This window comes from Oreochromis niloticus, linkage group LG1 (assembly GCF_001858045.2).
Source record: "Oreochromis niloticus isolate F11D_XX linkage group LG1, O_niloticus_UMD_NMBU, whole genome shotgun sequence".
In the NCBI taxonomy this organism is placed as follows: domain Eukaryota; kingdom Metazoa; phylum Chordata; class Actinopteri; order Cichliformes; family Cichlidae; genus Oreochromis; species Oreochromis niloticus.
Genome location: NC_031965.2, coordinates 11,459,143 through 11,486,287, shown reverse-complemented (window position 1 = coordinate 11,486,287; position 27,145 = coordinate 11,459,143). Strand labels below are relative to the sequence as shown.

General features: G+C 38.5%; 1 protein-coding gene across 2 annotated transcripts in view; it reads left to right on the top strand.

Moving 5' to 3' along the window:
* adamts7 (a disintegrin-like and metallopeptidase (reprolysin type) with thrombospondin type 1 motif, 7) overlaps window positions 1-27,145 on the top strand; it is a 74,968-nt gene that overhangs the window by 14,381 nt on the left and 33,442 nt on the right. For both annotated transcript variants that reach the window (XM_025902909.1, XM_005455666.4), the window contains exons 5-13: window positions 5,684-5,767; window positions 6,443-6,567; window positions 9,029-9,178; window positions 12,725-12,868; window positions 19,817-19,961; window positions 23,724-23,816; window positions 24,333-24,478; window positions 26,723-26,892; window positions 26,991-27,124. In XM_025902909.1, coding sequence (XP_025758694.1) covers window positions 5,684-5,767; window positions 6,443-6,567; window positions 9,029-9,178; window positions 12,725-12,868; window positions 19,817-19,961; window positions 23,724-23,816; window positions 24,333-24,478; window positions 26,723-26,892; window positions 26,991-27,124 — 1,191 coding nt within the window. The remainder of the gene's footprint in view (window positions 1-5,683; window positions 5,768-6,442; window positions 6,568-9,028; window positions 9,179-12,724; window positions 12,869-19,816; window positions 19,962-23,723; window positions 23,817-24,332; window positions 24,479-26,722; window positions 26,893-26,990; window positions 27,125-27,145) is intronic.

The window sequence follows — 27,145 nt, the reverse complement described above, 5'->3', positions numbered from 1 at the left end:
GTCTGAGGGTCTTTAAAAAGCATGCTTCACTGGGCTGAGATACGGTGACTGACTTGGCTACTGGATAATAGACCATTCACTTGCCTTGAGAAGCTCTTGGTGGGAGTGAGAAGGAGGACCCAAGTGCGGACACGGAAGGAAACGAAACTGGGTTTAAACAAAAAGCGAGCCGTTTATTACGGCTGGTTAGACATGAATACAAAAGTAAAGCAAAAGGCGATCAGCAGGGTTGAAGACGAAACTAAAAACTAAACTGTGGTAACCATGAACACAGACATGAACATGATTCTGACCAGGAATGTGCAAGAAACTATGATGATGAAGAAGAAGAAACAAGAACATGAAAGATGAACACGACCTGAGCAGAATCATGAAGTCCATGAAACTTGATGTAATGTGGAGGGAAGGAAAACAGACGACCTAACAAAGACTGAATGAAAACACGCAGACTAAATACACACAGGAGGTGATCAGGGGAAGTGGAAACACATGGAGAAACAGCTGACTGGAATAAACATAATGACACCACAGGGGAAGTGAAACTAAACACATTAAACATGGAAACACCAGACTTTTCAAAATAAAACATGGACAGACGTAGACATGAAAACACCAGCTGGACAATTAGAACATAGAACACGTGGAGACAAACGCACAGGCATAACTGAAAGTAAAACACTGAGAAAAGACTCATAACTAAGGAGACATAGAAGAATCTAAACTAGACTTAAAACTCAAGGCAAACTAATAATAATACTAGAACTTAACATCCTTTCACAATAACATAAGAAATCACAAATACAAAAATAAACTCTGGGTCGCAGACAGTCCCTGACACTTGGGTATCTTCGGCAGTTTACTTCTATGTCATTATCCATTTCCAGTGTAAAGCAACACCTCATCCCATTTGGCTGAATCTAAAAAAGAAACTCTTGCCTCTAAATAATTCATCCTGCTACTTCTGTCAGCAGTCACGTCATAAGTAAACACTATTGACTCTGTTTCACTGGTTTCATTGATTGAAGGCTTTGCTAATGATACACCTTTCTCTTTGAGAGTGTTCTCGACTTGGCTAGACGTTGCGAAGGGATTTTCTTAACCAGAGACTGAATTGTTCGATCATGTGGTCTTTCAGGTCTTTTGGTGTTGCTGAGCTGGCTGACACGTTCACTCCCTTTTAAGAATGTTCCAGATTGTTGATTTGGCCTTCAGAAGATTTCTCACTCATTTACTTTGGTTTTTCGGTCCTCTTTACTTGTGTTGACATCTTTTTGGACCTCCTATGGAGAGTTCCAGTGATAAGTTACCAAATACTAGGACTGGGCGATATGACCCAAAATTCATATCTCGATATTCTTTAGCTGAATTGTGCAGTCAAAATGTAAACTAAAAAGACGCTGAGCATAATAACAAAGACAGATTTCACAGCTGCTCTGTTCCCAAGTTCTACTGCGTGACTGAAGCCTTAAGTTTGAAATCCGTTTCGTAACCGTGTCTCTTAACAGGTGCCATTTGTGGTCCTTATACACACACAATACAGTAATATTACGTTGAAGCACAGTAGGTATTACTCCGCAAGGCTCCTGGCTACGGTAGCCGTAATGCTCCGACAATCCATCAAGCGGTGCAGCTTTGTAGCTTACAAAGGTCGTGCTAAAACATTTTTTGACAGATTGCTGAGTGCTGTGTATCACATAAAACCAGTTTGCGGTCAGTAAGCACAACTAGAATTCATGCATAAGGCACGGTGTCGATTTTTGACAGCTGCATGGCGCCAACGCGTTAGAGCGGTTAGCTCGTTAGCTCGTTAACGCCGTCCAGCCCCACGCACGGGGCGATCCGCAGTAACTCATTAACGGAGATTTGCCGCGTTAATGTACTTATGGCATTAACGTCATTTTAACGAGATTAACGCTACCAGCACTAAGATAGTAATCTCCAAATGTTTTCTTTTTACCGACCAGCTCCTCTTTGATAGCTACCATGTTTATCTTGTCGCTGCCTGCAGGTGAAGTGATGGGGGAGGGGGAGTTGTGTTCAGTGAAGGAGAGAGGCGAGGCAGAGTAACGTTGCGTAGAGACAAAAGTGGACGAAAGAGAGGCAAACTTGCAGCTCCGCAAGTATAATTATAACGTAACATATACTATATCGATATAAACGATATTGTCACATCTCATATCTCGTATAAAAATATATCGATATATTTAAAAACAGTCCTACCAAATACTGCTTCTCAATAAATCGTCCAATTCATTTTGTACCTCTGAAAATGGGGGACTATCTATAAAAATGAACAGTTATTAATGTAAGTAGGGAGGACACAGCCGGGCCATTTTATCTAACCCGAAAGGGGATTTGTGTCTCCAGGGAATGTGTTAACCACTACACTATGGAGGCAATACTGGACAAATGTTCTGATAGATTTAAATTAATATTAGCACATAGAGGAATAGTTCCAGAATTTATTTTAATGTAGAGTTGAAGGATGAATATGTGCAACGATTTGATTGAAGGTTTTCAGATTTTCTTTAAAGCATCATGATGAAAAGACGTTTTTTTTATGTCATGCCACAACTCTGCAATCAATGTTATTACTATATCGTATTCATGGGTCTAGTAAAGTGACTTCACTATTATTGAGCAGCGCATGAGGGAGTTTTCCAAATTAGTGCCATGTTAACTCAGACCGCAGCACCTGAAAGTTCTATCAGAGGACATAATATCAGGAAATGCAATTCACTGACAGAAAAGGACACAGATATACTGACCTAGCACACAGTAATACAAGGAGGAAGCAGCTATTATTCTCCACATCCTCCTGCGGTTCTTTTTTAAATTTCTTTACAGTGTTACATAGCAGCTTACATAGCTTTGAACTTTAAACGCCCAAACAATTCAGTTTTGCAAAAACAAGCTTGCAGAGCTTCAAGGGAAACGAACCGTTCAAACAATGTCATCATCTTCCTCATCCGCCAGTTGCTCCATTGTCTCCTCACCAGCGATGTCTTGAAATTGTCAACCATGCAAGAGGCTCGTGTTTTCTGTCTTCTGCTGTTTTCTGTCCACACAGAATAAGGATTTAGGAAAAAAAACATAACCACAGCGCAGCCAATCGAATGGAAAATCATTGTATATTCACAAGGATGACACCCTCGTATCACTTTGAGCTAACAGTCGAGCGAAACATTAGCACTTCAGGACTAAATGTAAATGCACAGCACTCTGTGGGCCGAGGGGAAACGCGTTACAACAACAGCACGTTGTTGTGGAGAAAAATGCATGAGCTTTAAAAAGCCACAGCTTTGTTTGTACTCACAAGTCACAGAATAGGAAAAAATGGATGAAGATGATATGTAATGATGATAAGGTTGTTTAACAAAAATGTTGCTGTTGTTTGTTATGTGCACTGAAAATATCTTTGAATGACGACAACAGTGAGGTTATAAAAAGAATTTTTGATGAATGAAGTCTTTTATCAGTGCCGGAGTTATTCTGTCTGAAGTGCCTCAGTTTTACGATTTGTACTGAAGGTTTAGTTTGTAGGGATTTTGTCCAGCATCAAGAAAATGAAGGGAATACGTCCAGTGACATGTGCTCTTTCTGCAAATCTGCATATGTATATTAGAGTCGTCATTCAGATTATAACTGTAGTTAGCTGTGTTGCAGAAAAAGTTGATATATGCTTCCTGGCATCATCACCACCTTGTAACCAGTTTTACTGACAAAGTATCTTTGCCATGTGTTACCTTCAAACAAGCAGTGAAATACATTTTAAATGATGCATTTCTGGATTTAGAAAAACTGGAGATTCACATGGTATGAACCATGAATACACAATTAATGTGCAAAAAAACATGCCGATGGATTTAAACTGGGGGTGAAAGTATAAAATAAAGTACATTATAAAATGAGGTTTCAAATTTTTTCCCCCTTTTAACTATGTTTGCTCAAATGTAAATGCTTCCCATAATCAACAGCATATTTCAGGGTTTATCTGTAAAACTGGTAGAAAACCTTCATTTAAAATGAATTTCCATCTGAATTACAATGACTTTCGCAGCCTGGATCAGTGGAGCAGTGGAACGAACCGCTCCGTATGGCATCCAATAAACAATCATAGTTACAGAATGCTTGTTTATAGCTATAGAATAGAGGTAGTCAAAGGCAGGAGAAAGGTTGACCTTTTTGTAAACAGGGGCAGAATGTGATTTTTGTACAAACAAGGAGCGTGTGTTTCGATGGTCTCCTCTCAGAGGCATTCATGGTGCTGTATGTGAGGAAGAAAATAAGGCAATATAGAGGGAAGAGTTGAATTCCTGCTTCACCTCTGCAAAACTAACCTGGTGCTAAGTTAGGAAATAAATGGTCAAATTCAGACACCCCAGTTCCAGACTTGTACTACATCCCGAAAAGTATACAGTCTGAAGCACACCATTTCTTTTTAACGCTAAAGCAATAATCTCCACCTGTTGTAAGCAGCTTTTCATGCTTTTCCCCAAAAAATGCATTGAAACATGCTGCTCTATCAGTCTCTGTTGATAATGATGCTTAGAGTTTTATATCCCAGCGAGTTCCTTCCACCTCTCAGGCCTTTTTTCATGCTTCTCATTTCTGGTTTCACAAATCAACTGACCAACAAAGATCTGAGGTGAGTTCCTTTCACGCTTCTCACTTCAGATTTCACGAATCAACTGATCCTTCCCTGTTCTGCAGTAATTAACCTCATGCTGCTTTCTGCCCTTTGTAAAGGATTTCTCTGTGGAAATGGAAAACAGGCTAGCATTTATATACAGCTTTTCTAGTTGCACCTAGAGATCTTTAGGCTACAAGAACACTGACTAATGCATTCACCCAGCCCACGTCAAACCCTTACCCCAACCCAGAGCCTCTTTGCTGCTTGACGACTGATTCAGTAGCATTAACAGTGGCAAACTCTTTAAATTTTGGTACTTTAGACATAAATAACCTTGTGACAAAGTGCTCAAGGGAACCATACTTTAAAAACGGTCACACTTTTTACATCCTTCATATTTCCTGAGTGCAAACCAAAAACCCAAAGGTGAAAAAATACGTCAGATGTAGTCTTGCTGTTTGTGTGGATACCACTACTGATGTATTTTGCTTTAAATGTGCATAATTACAGCCTATAATTATTTCTTTTTAAATACCCAGGTACTTAGGCTTTTGATAGTTGAAGAGACTAGGTGTAATAAATAGATTTGAAAGCTTTGATGTTAAGAGGTTAAAAGTATTAAAAAGCTGTACAGTTCCCCGCTCACAGACTCCCTTTGAAAAATTCAGATCATGGCTCATGCATAGAAAAACAATGAAAGGTTAGAATTAAAATGCCAGTGCAGAGAAAAAAAAGGTTTCTAAAAAAATAATATATTTGTAAAATGCAAATGATAATTAATGTTGACAATAAAGAATTGAACTCAATATGAAAACCGCAAATTATTAACTGAAAACTAAAATGTCCCGTCTAGACTGATACTTTAGGTAGGCTGTCATTTTGAGCAGAGATGTTTTTAATAAATGAAAATTTAGCAGTCAAGTAACTTTGCCAAGTCTCTGTTCTTGTTGTAAATACACAGAAAAATAACAGCATATTTCATGGGTTTGGTTATCTTTTCTGGCCATTGCCCTGATTTTTAATATAGTGTTAAAAGAAGTTTTCTTCCAGGTTGCAGGTCTCTACAGAGACGCCAGTATTGGGAATGCAATCAACATCGTGGTTGTTCGACTCATCCTGCTGGAGAAGGACGAGGTAAAAACAGATTTCTGTACGTTAATGAAGGGTGGTTTTATTAGTTTCCATATAAGGAGTCAAATCCAAAATTCTTGACTGCAGAAATTCTTCAATAGTTTGGTGTCCTGAAAGTTAGTTTTAGCAGTTTTGTTTTTTTTATTTTTTTTTAAGTGTGGGTCAGAATGGCTTGTTTTACTTACTCGCCGGGTTTCTTTCCATTTAATGAATGAAATCTCATTCAGAATGACTGAAAACTACTAAACATTTCCTGCTTTTAGGTTCTTGGGTGCAGTCAACACTTGCAACTTGTAACTATGCAATAAATAAATGAAAATGGGTTTTCTTAGTCATTCTGATTGCTGTACTATATGTACAAACTGATTGTAAGCAGTAAAATGTACAGAAATGTTTTGCTGACAGCTGTTAGAATTACAAAACTCACTCTTAGTAATAGCCGAGATGTACAACACACTGACAAGGACGCTATCACCTTATCTTCATCGAATGTGAAAGTCATGCTGCAATTTGGTTTTCCCATTTCATTTTCCATTTCAGTTTATAGCTGTATTTATCTCTGTGCTGTGCACTTATTCCGGGCAATTTTGTGTACTTAGAGTGCATTAGCTGCTAATGATTGATTTGTCTGCTGTTATGTTTTCTGCTCTTCATCTGATTGTGACATGTCGCCAATAGGATGACTTGAAGATTACACACCACGCTGACAACAGCTTAAACAGCTTCTGTAAGTGGCAAAAGAAACTCAACATGAAAGGGGACGAGCACCCGCTTCACCACGATGTCGCTGTTCTGCTCACCAGGTAACATATAAACCCGATTCACTGCTTTCCTTCTTTCTCAGAAGAGTCGATGCACAATTTTTTTTTATCATCTTCTTACAGTTATAGAGCGAGATTAGAGTTGCAGATTCAGATGGTTGCAAATAAAAAAATACTGCATCCCTCTCATTGTGTTTTCAGATGAAACAGTCCACCATAATTTCATATTTAATGTTGAGCACGTAGTACGTTTATCTTTTTACTGTTTGAGCCCAAAGCCCAGCTATGCGTGTAATGTTAATATTGGTGTGCAAGTGGCAATCATAAAGTTTCCTATTTAAATTAGTCTGTTAAGCCCTGTGGCAACGTGAGATCACACAATGGTGACTAAACCTATGGCTCACTGATTAGAGTATTGCTAAATTTATATACTTGCAGTTCTGCAAAGCGAGTGTCTGTGGCGACCCTTACAGCTAATGCAAGGTGAATATCAAAAATGAAATGAACCAAAGAGTACCACAGTCATTTCTGCATTATTCAACAGGGCATCACTTTGTGATATTGCAGGGTATAATGGAACAAGAAGACGCAGCCTTAGCTTTTACATGAAAAGTAGCCCTGCAGTTTGTGGACTGTGCAGCTTGAAATCAGATCATGTTTTTTTTCTCAAAACAATGACAAAAGGCCAACTAATGCCTGATTTTGTTATTAAAACTAAAATTATTTAGTTGCCTTTAGAATTCAATGTTAATAACATTCGACCAGGATTGAAACGTCTGTGATATGACTGAGATTTTGTTTGCACGACCTTTCTCTACTGTCACTGTTCAGAAGTAATAGTTTGACTTTTTGGAAAAGACACTTGTACAGTACTGCACAAAAGTACTGTGCCCACATATTTCTTTGCAGTTTGCCTCCAAGCAGTACCTAACCAATTTCAGAGGAATGTTTTTTGTTAGTTAAGCCGCTTGATAATGACCTATGAAGCACTTAACTCAAGGGATGAACCAGTGTTGTGTTTATACAACTTAGCAAAGAGACAATTTTAAATTGTATCTTTAGGCACTAATTTAACAACAACCTGCCAAAAAACACATTGTTTGTTCCAATTTCTTTACTCGAAATCTATGAAATATGCCAAAAAAAAAACACTGTTTGACAGACATAAAACAGTATCTTTGCAACATCAAAGTGATTCCTGAAGAGCTGTTACCCAAAAACTTGGTATATTTCAGCATAATGTGCAGTGCGTCCTTAAAAGATTGAGGAAACTGGACAAAGGTGGAAGATTAAAGAAGACATGCCAGGCCTAATAAAACTATCCAGAGCAGATGAACAGCATCTGAGAGTCGTGTTCTTAAGAAACAGGCAAAAATTCATCAAATACCTGGCACAGGACCCGAGAGATGCACCTGGATCCATCTACTGTTCACTGAAGCCTCATCGGAAATGGTGCCTCTCAAGAAGCCATTCTTAAGGAAGGCAAACATTTGTGCTTTTCATGATCCCACCACTCGGATATCTTTCCTATTTCTTCTGTCCTCCTCTTGTTCCCTAGATGATACATTACCACATTTTCTCTGTTTTCTACCTTGTTTAGCTGATGAACCTTGTCTAAGTAAAGTTTTAGTGTCAGCAGCAGCAGCTCATATGCTCCACCTGTGTCTACACAGCACAAAGTCACTGTAAGGGGAGGAAGTGGGGTAGCAAAAATGTTAAAACACTCTTCTGGCTTTAAACAGCTGGATTCGCTGTTTACAGCTGTTATCTGCTGATATTTACGGTGGCCCTGAGATGCCAAACGGACTGCAACTTAAGAAAACGCCAGCAATAAGAAAAACGCTGCAAAAGCACACAAAACACAACAGAAATACGAAAAACGATAACGGAAATAGGAAAAATGAAAACTGAAATAGGAAAAAACACAAGGGAAGGGTTTCTGGGGAAACGATAACCCGACGGACCAGTTGCAGGAACCCAAAACATGCTAGGTGTCTTTTATCATGATTCATATAATACTGATGACGAATTTTCAGGCTAATAGTTGGGCTAACACACTTACCTCTCATCTTTTCTTTCCTCACAAAACCGATAGATCCTCCACTTCTTTTAACTGTCTCCTAGTGCAATTCTTAGCATATTTTGGTTCCTGCAACTGGTCCGTCAGGTTATTGTCCCCCCAGAAACACTTCCCTTCCCTATTTCTGTTTTCTTTTTTCCTATTTCTGTTGTGTTTTGTGTGCTTTTACAGCGTTTTTCTTATTGCTGGTGTTTTCTTGCAGTCCATTTGGCCTCTAAGGGGCACCGTAGATATTAAATATTTTTAAATATAAGATCTGAGAAGGAAGTAATGCATATGTAAAATCCATTTACGCATTTTATTCATTCATTCATGTCTCGAATGAATGAATACTTCCAGGCATTAGAAGATCATCATTGTTATTTTATAATCACCCCCTTCTGTCTGATATGTGAACAACAGTCTGGCATCTTCTTTCCACAGGAAGGACATCTGCGCATCCGTCAACACACCTTGTGAAACCCTGGGTCTGTCGCATGTGGCGGGAATGTGTCAGCCGCATCGCAGTTGCAGCATTAGCGAGGACACGGGCCTCCCACTGGCTTTCACTGTAGCACATGAGCTAGGACACAAGTAAGGTTTTGGGGCATGCACACATACAAACACAACCATTGTGGCATTCTAGTCTTTGGAAGGTCAGTCAGTGCCGACATTCAGGCGATTAACCCCGAGGTTCACCAGCGAGCCAAAGTCATGTTCGTCAGCACAAATGCTCTGTTAGTGTTTTGTTCATCAGCCCCTTTATAAAACATGAAGCTTGATCCTGGAGTCTACTTTTCATATTCTAAAATAAATCTACTATAACTCTCGATATGTAAAAAAAAAATATCAATACATTTCTTTTAAGAAAATCACTATAATATAAAAATTACTATTTTTTCATTAGACATTACGACTCTGAAAGTGGGTATACTACTTTACTAAGAGCTTCTTAAGTATCACCCTTCTTCTTTTAACTAATGGTCTAATAACAATAGACCGAGCAATGAAGAAAAATAGCACGACACAAGACATTAAAGAACAGATTAACACATGAAATAAAAGCAACACTCTAAAGTGATCTCAAGTCAGGGTGTTAACACATTTCTTGTTATCTGAAACAAATTATATTTGAAAATTGTGTATCTAAGCATTTAATTATGTATGTAATTAGACCACTCTGCTCTGTCTATAAAACTCAGCAAAGTTGCCCTTGTCAGGTATTAATTTTAACAGGATGAAACAACCTTGGAAGACAAAATATTTGATATTCCAAAGCAACCAGTTTGCTGAGAACATTAGTACTTTCTGCTCAATTTAAACTCATTTTGATTTAATTTGATTTTTACCCTCTGGTTAATTGACCAATAAACAAACAAACTGTTTAAACATTAACACAAATTTAAAAAAATAAAAGTTACCTTTCTACAGCCGCATAATCCTCGAGCACAGACTGCTATTTGTATTCGGCTAGTGCAGCACTCATTCAAAGAGTGTCTGTTCAGAACTGGCTGTTATTGGCTTAAAGTAAGAGCGAGTGCTTGAAGTCAGTTGTCACCACATAAATAGAACGTGTTATTAAATTCGCAGCTGATTCAGGTTGCCCACAAGAACGAGCCAGTGCTGAATGTGTAAGTCCAGTAAGGGCAGTTTAATAAAGAGCAGCTAATGCAGACAACATTTCTAATCAAGATTTGTGAATGAAGAATAAACTTATATAGTAGTGTATATAGTAGATTTTGTTGACATAAAAAATATGGAGGACTGCACAGCCAAACAACTTCATGCTCGACGCTGCCTGTCCTTGGATCCACAGCAATACACGCATCAAATCTGCGGTGGATCGGATGAGCTGTTGTTGAGAAAAGCAAACAACAGGCGCACACACACGCACGCGCACACACACACACACACACACACACACACACACACACACACACACACGCGCGCGCGCAAAAGCTGAGTCTCTCATTATGCTCTTATTGTCGCTTGGACTCCATCTACACACAACTACACAAGACCTTGCTGGCGACTGCTATGAGCATACACACCAAAAAAGTGTGTGTGTGTGTGTGTGTGTGTGTGTGTGTGTGTGTGTGTGTGCATGCATTGAAGGTAAATGACATAACAAAATCTCCAAAGTGAACCCGAGGACCAGCTTGGTTATAGATAATGTTAATCTAGCCATACGCTGCTAAATTATCAAACAAAAACTTGATTTTATTATTCTTTGAGATGAATAAAGGATGAACATCGCACAACCAAACAACTCAGTCCTGCATGTTCTCGAATCTACGTCAACACACACATCAGGTCTGAGGCAGATCGGACGGACTGCTGTTGAGAAAGCAAACAAGAGACTCGCGAAGGAGTCGAGTCTGTCATTATAGTCTTATTGTCACCTGGACTGCATCTATACAATCATAAATCACACCCTCTTCAAGCTAATTCAACTTGACTCCTGTGACTTAAAAGAGTGAGTGGTTGAGAGCTTAATGTATGTCTTAATTATTGTACTCAGCTCAACCTATACTACAAATGTGTACTTGTACAACTTTTATTAAGTCACCTTAGGAACTTTGTCCTTGAAAATGTGCTGAAGAGACCCTATTTTTCACAATATATATATCTGGTTTGTTTGGTTTTACCCTTGAATATATGTCAAGGTTATTTTCTTGAAAGATTGAACAGGTCTTAGGCTGAAGAGAGCCTATTGTGAACACAAGGCTGTTCTTATTATGTCGACAAAATAAATTCAGAGCATGAAAGGCTATGAAAGTTATTTTCACCATTCAAAACCACAATGTTACAATTAGACTGCTTAAAAGGGTAAAAAGAAAATATTGTATTAAAGTTGTGTTATTGCCTGTGTTTTATATTTATCTGATTGTTTGGTTTGTTGCCACTTTATTGAGTGTCTTTTTTATATTACTGATAAGGATACATATGGTGAAAGTGTACTGTATGCATTCCAGTTACCATGAAAATCATACATCACTGTCTCCTGCTACTATATTGTATAAACATGGTGCTGCGAATCATCTTAAAAAAGCTGTTGTATTGTAAAGTTGTATTATTACCTTGGAAAACAGCTATTCTGTAGATGTAATATACCTACTAGAGTATAACAGAAAGCCTTCTCCTTTTTACAGGGTCTCTGGCTAAAATTGGGAAAAATTAATGCTCCTATGCTTTGTTAAAACGAAGAAAAACTAAAATACTGAAATACACATGATCATACATGTAATTGTTTGATCAAGCTTCATTTATGATTTTAATGACTTAATGAAGTCAGATTAGTTTTCTTCATGCTCATTCATCGATAAGCAAAGTGCAGATTTTTCAATTCAAAATTAAAATCCAAACTTGTTCTTGGAACTTGTCACATGTTAAAAGAAGTTACGTGTTAAAACCTCAATTTCCTTTTTAAATTAATTCCTAGAAAATGATGATGAAATGCATTTGCTGTGCTTGAAAGAAGCGGATATTCTTTCGCGCGCTCATCTTTTCTTAATCGACGTCTGTCAGATTTTGAAAACCTGGCAGCCAGTCATCGCTGAAGTTTTCATTGGCATTACTGTTCTCAACCTTGAAAAGTATTAAGCGCTCGTAAACTCATGTGAACTCGGCATCTTTCAAGAAACGCATCCGAAGCATAAGCACAATGCAAAACCAAAAACAGAAAGACAGCCTGCAGCGTTTTATAATTTTAAATCTATTGTTGTTCACATTCTCTCTCAGGGTGCAATGGTAGTATCTAAGAAAATGCATCCTAGAGCTCCAGATAAAAAAGAAAAAGAATTTCAGGCTAAAAAGAAGGCGGTGAACGGCCTTTTCCTCATCATATTCACATTAGTAGTGTTTGTGTAGTCACGCTCTCTGCAAGAAGAGAGAAACTCTGTGTCTCCTGTAAATGAGACATTGAGTCTCAGTGGGACTACCTGTATAAACAATGGTTGCATAAATAAAAAAACACAAGTTCTGCCTGTTTTAATGTAATTTAAACATGTTGAGTGCTCATAATTCTTTAATACTGCACATGACATGTGGCGCTTTGCCTTGATGTACATGCTACATGCTGTGCTCCCTCACTTTAATTGCTGTTTTCCTTTTTTTGTGAATTGTTTCTTTTTATCACAGTTTTGGGATTCAGCATGATGGCAGCGGTAATGACTGTGAACCCGTTGGGAAACGACCTTTCGTCATGTCTCCACAGCTCCTGTACGGCACCTCTTTGCCCAGGTGGTCACGCTGCAGTCGCCAATACATCACCCGCTTCCTAGAGTGAGTGCCTGTTTGTTCTGTATGACTGTGCTGCTGTGTAACATACATGTTTATGGGCTTGAGGTTTCATGTACCCTAACCTTTTTGGATTTCCCTGCAATTTCCCTGTTTGCTGTAATCTGTCACCAGCATCTAGAACCATTAGCAGATCATGAAACTAAACCATCACTACATAATAAAATTTCCTGACCAAGATACACTGCAGTTTAAAACACTGAAAATTACTTTCATAACACTGTTTCAAATGACCTTTAACATTAGAGCCCTTTGGGTAATAATGGCTTTTCACAATAGTACAGAAGAGAGGCTGTTCTTCACTGCTGAATGCTTTTATTACTGTGGCAATGTTATCTTAGAAAATTATATATATTGAAGGGCAATGGCCACGTCATTGTTGATCCCCTTAAGGTCAGCAGCACAGTTAATGCCACCCACTTACTTTGGTGACTGACATTAAAAAAAAGGCCCTCTAACCCACCTCTCTTCTACATCTGATAGTCAGATAGTGACCCAGGACTAGTAACTGTAACTTATAACTTCATTTAAAGTTCACTGGACAGTCAGTAATTCATATGTGATGAAGTTGAGTAAAAGCCTAAATAGAGTGCTTCTTTTTCTTGAATCAAAGCTTGGTTTGAATGGATTTTGAAACAAACTTTTCTGTCTGTGACTGTCTTTAGTGAGCTTTTTACATCATGTACTGATATCAGTTTTGCAATGTTCCAGTTGAACTGTGCAGTTTTGGGGCTTGTCTTGCCAATATTAAGTTATACTCAATATTATTAAATTATTGATAATAATATTTGATGAAAACAATGTATCCTCAGTAGTGTAACTTTCAGTATATGTCTGTATACCCCATCATATGTTCCATCATCTGGCTACTTTTACAGTACAGTCTGCCAGTGTCTCTCAGCTGTACAAACAGCTGCCATCAAAGACTTGATTCTTGCTTCAGCAGCACATGTGCTGAACGTCTGAAATATTTCACCATAACTGCCCCAGTTTCTTTGCTCCGAGCATCTGGAATTCATTTAGTGGGTGTTCAGCTACTTGACAGTATGGTCTTCTTGACTCCACTGTGGGAGTTCACGGTGATATTTACACTTGTGGGAGTTTGCGGCACAAAAGCCAGTGGTTTGTGTGTTTATATGTGTTATATGTGTTTATTTGTGTGTCTGTTTCTGACAGATAGTTTAAAGTGAAAAAAAAAAAAAGTCTAAAACCAGCACTTCCAGTTAGTTCAGTCTGACTATGTGTTTTAATCAAAAAAAACTTGCCTATGTGTATTTTGCAATATTTCCACTATAGTGTGTTAACATATATTTTAGCATTGTGCTCAAAGCCACAATGCATTAAATCATGGTTAACGTGAGGTTTTATTTTTCTTCCCATTTTATTCACTTAACTCTACCCATCTCACCCCATCTTTCTCTGCCACGTCTCTGCTGCTGACTGAAGACAAAGTCTGTATTGTATATATAGCTTCATTTGTCCCAGCGGGCCTCCATAGCTCGCACTGCTTCAGAGGTCTGATCTGTAGGTGTCATTTCATGTGGAAAGTGAAAGGTCACACTGAGCTGACGACTGATATAATCACATAGATGGGCTACGTTTAAACAGAGCCTCACTTAAATGTCCAGACTGCTGAAAGAAGCCCTAAGAAAGCTCACACATAACATAGTGTATAGATGGATGGATGGATATAGATATAGATGGATCTGAGAGAGCCTGACAAGACTTGGGTCTTCACTAATACCTGTAACATTAACACAGTGCCAACTATGGCTAGAGGCATGCATTAGACTTTCATGTTGTCCATCTATGTATATTGATGGGGTGGGGTGGGGGGGGGGTATTGAACATCATATCCCAAATCAGCAGACAAGATTTTTTTGCCCTTCTTTTGAAATTGTGAAGGACACTGAATTGTTGACACTTACGTTGTTTTCAATTATGAATTCTTAAAAGCTCTAGATGGTGAAAGGACTGGTATTTTATTAGAGCTAAAATAAGAGTCTCCATCAAGATAAAGTTATGATGGGCCTGTGTTAAGTAATGTGAGCTTTGTAACATGAAGTTTAGCTGCATGTATCTAGTTATGCTGTTAAAAAATACAGCCTGGAAACACACTTGAAAATCAAAAATAACAAAAGTAAATAACCAAAACTGTCATCCTGCACTCGTTTGTAATGCTTTAATTTAAAAAGATAATAAGCATGTGTATTTAGTGAAATGACTAAAACTGTGATTAAATGGTAAATGGACTGCTACCCATACTGGGCAAAAAACAAGTGACCTCTGTCAAATTGCAAGCGCTGACTTGTAATGTACAAAGAGTATTTTTCCACAACTAGGTCCAGGTGTTGCCCTTTCACAGATTCACAGGACTTGAACTGCATTTTTATGGGGGGTGGCACCTGAGCAGAGCAAGCAGGAAGCAAGATACTTAAAACTCATTCGTGTTCTCATGTGCAGTTAAGGAGGGTTATGTCTGAAAAAGTTCAAGCCTGAAGTGCAAGTGTGAAAACAGCTAAATTTATTATGAATCTGGACAGACTTTGATGTAAGCTGCAACTTGACTGGTTGGTAAAGACAGAAACTCTGGAGACATCAAAGACTGAATGAAACTACTTGCGGTAATGTGACAGAGGCCACTTTTCATCTTTCTATTATGTATATGTTTTTTCTTTTCTTTTTTCTGCTACTTCACATACATCAGATTGTTTGGCTCTCTTGAGTGTTTTGAGTGCTCAGTTGGAGTAGAAAAGTATAAGTACCAGTCCATTTACCATTTAATGTCTATTAGCCAGTTCACATGCTTATTACCTTTTTGATTAAAGCATTAAAGACCAATGCAGGACAACTCTTTTGGGTTCACTAAAGCAGAACTGTTATTTTTGGTTTTCGAGTGTCTTTCCAGTATATGAATGTTGGGAAATGCAGTTTTAAATGCAGTTATTTAGCAGCTTGACCATAGATGTAGCTAAAGCTCACATTACTAAACATCATCACAACTTTATCTTCACAAAGATCAAAGTCCTGGTAAGATCCAAAGAATCAAAGTGATTCATCCGTACATCAAACAACATTTTTCCTTGGCCGACACTCTTAAACCAGGATGTTGATGGATTTGTCTGCTATTGTCATGATATAGAGGGGTTTTTAGCTGAAAAACAGGTGGTCCAACAAGCTTGACAGGTGGACTATCAATTAGCTATTTAGCGCCATCACCAGGCTAACATAGGCCAAGTGTTCAAGCTCTATATATTTTAGTGATTGGTTAGGATAATTAGAGTCTCCTAAAATGATGCATGCAGATTTGTTGGCTGCACATATATGATGTGAATCTCTCATTCTGCTCGTTGGAAACCAGTGTGAGATGATTGAGTAGATCGGCAGTTTCTGATTTGATTTGATTTGATATTTGATTTGATATACCTTTATTAGTCCCACAAGGGGAAATTTCATAAGGCTGCCGACCTATTGCACGCAATGGCGGCGCCATCTTACCCTCCGACCATACATACATTACACAAAACATCACATGGGGAAGACAGGTCAGAGAGGTATAACAATGGAAAATGCACCACATGAGGAAAGATAAGGAGAAAAAATAACTCCCCCCAGACTGAGCTCCAACAGGGAGATCAGTTTGAGAACAGAAAAAAACACCTCAGCACATAGCACATGAAAAAAACTCTTAATACACCAAAGAAACACATGATAAGCAACAGGGGTGGGTAAAGGGTGAGAGACAGCCGATTTAGACAGTACATCCGGGCCTGCAGCCTATGCGCTGGTCTCCATGATCCACCGTCAGCATCGGAAGGGAATAAGCGTCGAAGGCGTTTGGAAAGGGAGGGGGGATGATTGTGTGCATATCAGTGAATATGTATGTGTGTGCATATCCAGAGTTCAGCTGAGACAGTGTCCTTCGCCCTGCTAGGCTAAGTAAACAGTCTTCCAGCCAACCCAGGTGGCCTTGCATGGAATGGGAAGAACAGTCACAACACAGTCGTTATCAGGGTATTTTTGTTCGGCTCCAGTCTTGCGACCGCAGCTGGCACCAAGAGGGTATCCGCATGAAGTGATGGTGCTTTTTAGTTTAGTGCGAACAACTCACATGATTTTTCAAAGCTGTTCTACAGTCCAACACTGGTCTCTCAATCTCCCGTTGGAGAGCCGCGAGCTTCGCCATACTTGCGTTCTGTGATGTTGTCATTCTTGTGCTCAAGGAGCCGATTCTGAGAACTCACAACAGTGTGCCTCCCCAAGATGTCTTCCAATTTGCGCTCAGAGATGTTATTCCGAGCTAGCCCTTCCGAGATGTAATCCAGTTTGCACTCAGAGATCTTATTCTGAGTATTCTACTAGGATCTACTAGGAACTTGTCTTGCACCAACAGCCAGGTTTCAGGTCTTTTAAATAAGCTTTCTTACCCACTGACAAGTGGCTGATGAGTATATTTTATAACTTTATGTTATATTTATCTGTATCCATATACTTATTTCTAAAAAGCATGTCTCACACAAGGTAAGACTAGTAAGTTTTGCAAATCTCTCTTAAATACACTTATAAAGATAGATATAAATATAAATGGAATCAATAAAGAAGATTTCTCTGTATATGACAGAAGAATATATCAATGCTGCCATTGTTTTTAGCCTCACAGCTGACTGAATGTCTTCTTAACTGAGCAAGTTCTAACAAACATGGCTTGTCATCATTAACAGGACGTCTGTATAAGACAAAACTGTATGTATTTATATTCTACATGTGTAAATCTGTTATGGTGATGCATTATTGATAATGTATCTGCCAGTCTAAGGTCAAGAGGAAGATGACCTTATTCTACATGTCATATTTTTTCTGAGGATCCTTCTTTGCATCACCTTCATGGGGCTCAAAATTCTTGTGTTACTAAAAACAAAATACAGGACGAAGTAAACCAAATCACTTATCTTTGTCTTCATCTTCCACTTGACACTGTGATGCCAGTAAATAATTTTTCTGTTAGAGTCTATAATTATACTTGACTGCCGTAATCACATAATTAAACACTCGCACATTGCGAATTGATTGTCAAGCTGTGGATGGAGTGGGAAAGAGAAATGCTCTTTTGAATGAAATGTCATGCAGAGAATGTATGCCTGCAGTTGATTATTATATTCAGAGGGGCTTTGTAGCTGTGTATCAACTGTGGCTTTCTCAAACTTTCCGCCTTTTAATTACAATACCCTCATCTAAGTTGTCATTTGTATGTATTTGTCTATCCACTGAGTTGTGTAAGGGCTAGTGTTACTCCCACATTAAATTTTTAAAGCTACAACTTGTTAAAGTTTATACATTCGGCATGTTGTTTTATAAAAAAATTAATTAATTAATGAACCCCTCTAGATTTAGTAATAACCAATGTAGCCTTTGTTATTGTACATTTGCTTCAGTCATCTATATAGAGAAATCAGAAAAGTTATACTATACAGTGGCTTGCAAAAGTATTCGCCCCCCTTGAACTTTCCCACATTTTGTCACATTACAGCCACAAACATGAATCAATTTTATTGGAATTCCACATGAAAGACCAATACAAAGTGGTGTACACGTGAGAAGTGGAACGAAAATCATACATGATTCCAAACATTTTTTACAAATAAGTAACTGCAAAGTGGGGTGTGCGTAATTATTCAGCCCCCTTTGGTCTGAGTGCAGTCAGTTGCCCATAGACATTGCCTGATGAGTGCTAATGACTAAATAGAGTGCACCTGTGTGTAATCTAATGTCAGTACAAATACAGCTGCTCTGTGACGGCCTCAGAGGCTGTCTAAGAGAATATTGGGAGAAACAACACCATGAAGTCCAAAGAACACACCAGACAGGTCAGGGATAAAGTTATTGAGAAATTTAAAGCAGGCTTAGGCTACAAAAAGATTTCCCAAGCCTTGAACATCCCACGGAGCACTGTTCAAACCATCATTCAGAAATGGAAGGAGTATGGCACAACTGTAAACCTACCAAGACAAGGCCGTCCACCTAAACTCACAGGCCGAACAAGGAGAGCGCTGATCAGAAATGCAGCCAAGAGGCCCATGGTGACTCTGGACGAGCTGCAGAGATCTACAGCTCAGGTGGGGGAATCTGTCCACACTGCACATCACTCTGAACACACCATCCCCACTGTCAAATATGGTGGTGGCAGCATCATGCTCTGGGGGTGCTTCTCTTCAGCAGGGACAGGGAAGCTGGTCAGAGTTGATGGGAAAATGGATGGCGCCAAATACAGGGCAATCTTGGAAGAAAACCTCTTGGAGTCTGCAAAAGACTTGAGACTGGGGCGGACGTTCACCTTCCAGCAGGACAACGACCCTAAACATAAAGCCAGGGCAACAATGGAATGGTTTAAAACAAAACATATCCATGTGCTAGAATGGCCCAGTCAAAGTCCAGATCTAAATCCAATCGAGAATCTGTGGCAAGATCTGAAAACTGCTGTTCACAAACGCTGTCCATCTAATCTGACTGAGCTGGAGCTGTTTTGCAAAGAAGAATGGGCAAGGATTTCAGTCTCTAGATGTGCAAAGCTGGTAGAGACATACCCTAAAAGACTGGCAGCTGTAATCGCAGCAAAAGGTGGTTCTACAAAGTATTGACTCAGGGGGCTGAATAATTACGCACACCCCACTTTGCAGTTATTTATTTGTAAAAAATGTTTGGAATCATGTATGATTTTCGTTCCACTTCTCACGTGTACACCACTTTGTATTGGTCTTTCACGTGGAATTCCAATAAAATTGATTCATGTTTGTGGCTGTAATGTGACAAAATGTGGGAAAGTTCAAGGGGGCCGAATACTTTTGCAAGCCACTGTACACCACAGCCGCTGACATTTTCATAAACTGTGATAATTTCGTTCTTTTCTCTAACTTCTGCCTTCCTCCTCCCTCACAGCCGTGGCTGGGGCTGGTGCCTCGATGATGCCCCGGTGAAGGATAAGTTGTCTCTATCTACGGTGCTTCCTGGCGTTCTGTACAGTGCTGTCCATCAGTGTCGGCTCCAGTATGGATCAGGATCCCTGCTCTGTGATGACATGGATGTAAGATTCTCTAAAATTACACAATTAAATGATAGTCTTTCTCCCGTAATCCTTAAAAATGTTCTTATGATGTTTTTGATTAACCCCAAAACCTTAACGACTGTTCTCCGATTCAGTTCAATCTTTTAGATCTTCTATTCTTTCTTGACATGAGTTTCATTCTTTTTCCTTGGTTTTACTGTCTTATTTCTGACAAATTTTAATAGTGTGATTTAAAATATTACCCCACAGAAACTGACTTTGGCAATATCTTTGCCCATTCCTCAGAACTGTCTGTCGGCTTAAATTAAACTAAGAGAGCATATAAGGAAAACATCCTCCTCTCTGCACCAATTTCTGCTTTTCTTTAACCTCATTCCTCTGAGTGCAATGAAATAACAAAATGTTAATTCCAGCCTCACAACAACCACATAAATGTGTTGATTACAGTTATAATCTTTTAATAACACACAAGGCGAACAAAACATAGCCTAAAGAACTAATCTAAATGGACTAAACAGCCATTATAAAATAACAGTGGTATCAGTCAGTTAATATTGAGTTCTTCCATGTGGCTGTTTTAACTTTGTGTCCACAACATGTACATTGAGTACACATACATACACTACCAGTCAAAAGTTTTAGAATACCTCAATTTTTCCAGTTATTTATTGCAATTCAAGTCGTTCAAGTCCAATGAATGAAGCTTCAAAGCTCCAAAACTGAAAAATAATGTTCATTTCTGAATTATACAAAAAGGCCTTTTTCAGGGAACGCAAAATGTGTTAACAATTTAAATCTGTTCTGCAGTTATGGAGGCTGATCAAGCCTTGGAAGCTGGTGCTACTAATTCCTACAGGTGTTCCAACTTTTCTGGATTACTTACAACCTGCTCTGTCTGCATAAAAGCAATGCTGGAACACACCGTGGTACGATGCCCTCGTGAGCATCAGTTGAACAGTATTGTACTGCTGAAATTAGTGTGTTGCTAGAAAAAGAAGAGAAGAGTGAATCTAACATACTGTGTCGCTGATAGTTGATAGACAAGCTGAGTGCTAAAGAAGCTCTTAACTTAGTCTGCTTGTACCTGACCATTTAAGATGACCTTTTGTTTTAGTTTGCTTGTTTCTTAAGTCATAACACTGTAAGTCAACACTGACCTATGAATCATTCAAGCATAAAAAGGCCGAACCAGTGTTGTCTGTGCATAACAGACAGCCTAACAGAGAACTTGGTATATCACTGCATGATGTCTGGTGGGTATTTAAAAGGACATGGAGACACAATAGTGGAATGGCATGCAGCAGATGATCCAGCCAGCAGGGAAGTCTTGCTCCTTTGGGCATTTGTGTGTCCTGCACTCTTGGCATTGTTTCCCTCTCACCTTTTTAGACAAAGAGGGGAAAAAACGACTCTTCATGGGGAGATTTTTTTTGTGCAAAATAAATGTGAATTTAATTGAGTCCCCTCTTTTTTTCAAAGCTCGGAGTACTTCAAAGTTTAGCAAGGCTGCTGTTCTTTATGTCTGGGAGCACATATAAATAAATCATATACAGCCTCAAGCAACAGGGTCTTGAAAAGACTGGACAGATGAGGACCACACACATTCATTTTCTTTATACGAACAATGCAAGAGCAGTAAAGTGTGTGGATTTTACAAGCGCCATCCTGACTGGAAAAACGACTGTGGGAGGCCCGGAGATTTACAACACCTACAGCCTACTGTTATGAAAATTCGACAAATCCCTTTTTCTTTTCTTTTTTTTACAGCTTGTTTACACTGCTCTTGGAGTGCCCTCAGTTTTCCTGTAATCACATACATTTATGTTAACACTGACAGACTTTTCATGGAATGACTGCTGTTTATAAAATGGTACATTTAGAGGAATCTGGAGCCACCTAACGCGTGAAATGGTCTGTGTTTTTACAAATTAAATTCCCGCTTGTTTATTATACGATATCAACACACACAAAAATGCACAATATTTGTCAGTTGTACTTGAGTTAGATTTAAATTTTTCCTTAAAAAATTTTTTGTGGTGCGATGCAAATCAAACCTGTTCTGGCATCACACATTTGAGGTTTTGGGTTTTTAGACATTTCAAAGTAGTACGGGTCATTAGCACTAGCTGGGGCTACAGTTTCTTAAAACTGTATCAATGATTGAAGTCTCAATTGCTTCGAGATAAATACATATACATACATATACATTACATATATTGCTCGATTCAGACAGATTGAATGATTTGAGGTCTGTTTTTCTTTTGTATTGACTCTCTGTGCTTTTTTGTATGACATTACATGCTGAAAGCTAAATGTGGCTAAGTCCAGGATTCTGATCCAGGTTGTATTTTTGAAAGCGCAAGTCTTTTAAATTTCATCCATAAAGGGATTATCAGTTGCCGTCACTTTTCTGTTTCTCTTAAACGTTTATCTCTATGTTGAGAATTAATTATGCATGCCTTTCTTAGTCTTTCCTTGGTTTTAACTGTGACTTAACTAGGTAAGAACCTGAGTGTTTCAGAAGCTGAAATCTTTGACATCTCAGAAATGTAATCTACATCATGCTCCTGTCATCCACATATTCATCACAAATGTCAAGAGATGCAAAAGGAAAAGGGTCAAGACAGTTGGAGCAATCAGTCGGGGACCTCCTAGATATGTTTGACCTTTTGGTGTGTTATCAGCCATAAATTTCTACCTCTGTAGGTCTTTGGATTGATTATTTGTGCAAATGCAGGTCAGAGTTCCTTTCACACTGTCAATCAGCGCATACAGCATGACCAGCATTACAGAAGACTTAATAATTCTGGGGAATACAATCACTTGTCAGAGGCTGGCTGTGAAGCTGAGCATGTTTGTACAGGAAATGTGTCGCTATAGGGGATGTTCAGCTTAGCTTAAATCAGGGTTGATCAGCCAGATATCTCTAAGGCTCATTGATTTTTATATCTGATCAACATTGGAGTTCTGAGGATTGCTTGGCAAAGCCGCCTGATTAAGAGTTCTTAGTTTTTGGACCAGGCAAACAAACATATTTTAATAAGTCAATTATAGTTTTGTTTTTTGGGGGGTTTTTTTTAGACAAAGTCAGGATTCTTGTTTCCAGTGTAAGCAAATCTCATTAGCTTCCTACATATGGACATCAGGTTAACTCTCAGTAATAGGATTGTAAATTTGTAACTTAAAAAAAATTAAATACATATTTCATAAAATGTCTTTTTTTTAAACCATTAAAGTCATTCAGAAGTGTATGATGCATAATGGATGACAAAGTGAAAGAATAGAAATCCGTTCATAGTGTTATCACATTTCATATAAGGCACTGTGATGCATTTCTAGAAGAAGTCGATATCAGACATCCCTGCTGGATAGCTGCAGCCGGTAATCCTTATCTGATCTGCCGTGTCTGAAGAGAGGACACGTCTTATCACTCAGAGTAAGAGCAAACATTAGGCTTTATGAGTGGCTGTAGGCGTCATCTATCGTTATTGTTAATATTATTTTTAACTACAGTTAAAAATATGGATATTTGGCATATAAGATAAGATGCTAGCAACTCCAGTCACTCATAGAAGAGCATCAAACACGTATTATCTGCAAGGTAATATGGAAATTAATCAACATTCTTACATGCAACATTTTCAGTGAAATGCAATAGTTATGCCTGTCCACTATTTTTATACAGTATATACTTGTGTGATGTACTGTAAAAATATATGAAAAACAAGCCAAAAAAAAGTGCTGTGGGTGTGAGACATTAATCTTTATTTGCTCTTCCAGAATGTATGCAGCACTCTGTGGTGCACTGTGGGAACAACCTGCCACTCAAAGCTGGATGGGGCTGTGGATGGAACAAGTTGTGGGGAGGACAAAGTGAGTTTTTCCTCTCATGACCGTGACAGGAAGATGGTCGTGATGAGATTGCTTATATTGGTGTTTTTTATATCTAGGAAGAAGAGTTTTGTATCTGGGGAGTCTTTTCTGTTTGCAGTATTGATTTGTATCTTTATTTGACTGAGAATATTGGAGTCAAAATTTGGAAACAGGACAATCTGATTGCTGAAGCATCCGTAGAAAGTCGACCACCATTCCTACAAATAGTTGTTTAAATTTGTATTCCTCAGAGAAAGGAGTGTAATAGCTATACCCGTGAGTTTTTTTACTGACACATCTTGTGTCATATTCAATGTAGTAAATAACACTAAATCAGTGGAGCAAGAGTACTCCCACTTTTCCATCATCCACATTACTTAGAAGACAAAATACACAAGAGAAAAATCTAAATGTTGAGTTTAAACTGTCTTATGATCTTTCCAGAACAAAACAATGAAACTCTTTCTTTTGTGCTCATGCATTTAATGATGAAACTTTTGTGTCCTTTGTCGTTAGTGGTGTTTCGGTGGGCAGTGCGTTGCAGTTGGATATTACCCTGAGATTATAAATGGCGGCTGGGCGTCCTGGAGCCCGTGGTCAGCCTGTTCGAGGACGTGTGGTGTTGGTGTCCAGAGCGCTGAAAGAGAGTGTGATAACCCAGTGTAAGATTCAAAGATATTTATTTAGTGCATGCAGTCCTGATATTTTCCCTTTTTTGTAGAAGAAAAGAACACAAACACTGTGATCTTTTGATTAAATTTAAAGTAAGCTTTAGGTGTTTATATGCCGCACGGCTATAACACAGCTCTTGCCTGCACGTCTTCCTCCTATTCTTTCTCCCCATTTTCCTGCCAAACCTTCACCGCTGCGCTATCCAACAAAAGCAAAAATGCCTCAAAAAATACTATTTAAAAAAATTACATCATGTTTTTATTAGTAGGGTCCTGTAAAACAGAGTGATGCTTGTTTTTACCAAGAAGACACACTTTCAGAAAGTAATGAGTAAAATGAAGAGAGCAACCGATTCTGAGCAAAAAATAAAATAATAACAAAAAAACACCACAGTGTAATTTGATTGATGTGTAAATAATGAAAGTAGCAGCAATAATTCATACATTTTTATTCTCCTGTAGCCTTCTGTGGATTAATTTGGAACAAAAGAGTCCAAACAATACATCATATTGGATATATATGCATATTAGAATATTATATATTCGCTGTGGTGTATTGCAACTGCCTTTATTATTAGGGTGTATTTGTTTGGTTATGTTATTTATCACTATTGTGCGTTATTCAGTTTTGTTTCCTTAATTTGTTAGTGATTTAAAAAAAACTCTAACGTCGTGCACACAGATGTGTTTTAATTGTCGCTCGGATGCCTGACACCATTTTCAGTAGTTACTTTAGATTAATTGAGGTCATACATTATATGTGGTTATGCTACACAGTAATAAAACAATCATCCTTATTCCAAATGCTGACTTTGAACAAAAAAGAAAAAAATAAACAAGAAAAATGTACTTGAATTAGTTGTATTAACATTAAAAGGAAATTTTCATGTTAATGTTATTAAACTTTAGGACTCAATGTGTGGACACCTGCTGTGTAACTCTGTAGCGGTTGTTTATCCTGACTCAGGTGTACATTGCGTACATTTACAGCTATGACCCTCATCAGTTATATCGCTGTGTCAGTAATACTTAACAGCTGTCACTAATTACTGAAGTTATACTGTTGCCATATGGCTAAGTGCACACATAGATCCTGTAGGTAACCTTACGTAGCTGCAGTAAACCTGGATGGCATTCTGGTGAGGATGAGCTCGTACAAGCAGATCTGTGTGTGACTCTGCAGAGTAAACACCACTTCTGAACTCTGTGAAGTGATTTAAGGATCCGTGTCGATACCGAAATGTAGAAAAGTCTTGATGTTAAGGCTTCGAGCTCTTATTTGACCTGAGATGGGTTTGGGCAGTGAGACAGAGTGAAACTGAAGGTGAAGGCATGTGACTTTTCAACCCTACACATAAGACGAGCACCCACACAGGCTTTACCAAAGACTAGTTCTGTATAAGTAGGAAAAATACATGGTGGAGCGATTTTGGTTTTTTCCTTGTAAAAGTAAAAAATATTTTTGAACTCAAATAAAATATAATAATCACAAATCGTACGCAGGCAACTGTTTTATATTATATTCTTCTAATATGTGTATTTGTTGTAGTTTTGCATTTATGGCTGATTACAGATTTATGTAATTGAATCTTGTAAATCCAGTTTTTGCACTGCAGCTGTAGAAGCTCTCTACATGCAGCAGATCAGTTTCCTGCTCTATAGTGGATCTGTGTTAAACTGTGTTGTTTCTCTTGAATAAACAAGTGAATAATGTGGAATTGAAAATGAAATAACTGGAATATGTCAACAATATGTCAGCAAAGGGTGATGTCATGCAATATTCCGATAGACAATAAACATGATTAACTGCAGAACCCCAACCACACTTACAGTAGTTTCACTGCAATCAAAGATTTAAACATGCAATGTTTTTGCTATTTACCAAAACTGAGAAACGTATTTGAAGCTCTGCTAAAGCCTGGCAGTGAAAATGCAAATAAGTGCAGCTTGAAAGGGTATGTTGTCTACATTTGACTGCTTGTTTCATAAAATTGGACAGGCGAATGATCTTAGGGTGGTTAGATAAAAGTATAAAGTTCCTTTTTATACCGCCAACCCATAATTGTTATTCACATGTTTATGTGGCCTATTCTAATACATCTGTGTAGGCTTTTGTAATGTCTAAATTTACCCGCTGCTTGTCTACTGGTTCTGTGCTTCAGAGACAAATGCTTCCTAAGCTTGTTCAAAAAAAAGTACAAAAGCATTCAAATAACATTGTTCCCTGTTCTGTAGTCCTAGGTACAGAGGGAAGTATTGTCTGGGAGAGCGACGGAGGTACAAGATCTGTAACACCGCACCTTGTGTTCATCACCTGCCCACGTTCAGGGACATCCAGTGTAGTCACTTCAACAGTCAGCCATACAAGGGCAAGTTCTATAAGTGGGAGGCAGTCATCAACACGGGTGAGCAGATTAAATTTAAGTCAGCCGCTGTTGCTTCTGTTTTTTAAATTTCCATTTTCACGCCAACACTTTGTTACCGCTTCTCTCTCTGAAAACAGTGAACCCCTGTGAGCTGCACTGCCGTCCACTGAATGAAAACTTTTCTGAGAAGATGCGCGATGCTGTCATTGATGGGACACCTTGTTATGAAGGCAACAAAAAGCGAGATATATGCATCAACAGCATTTGTAAGGTATTAAAACAATACGAGGCA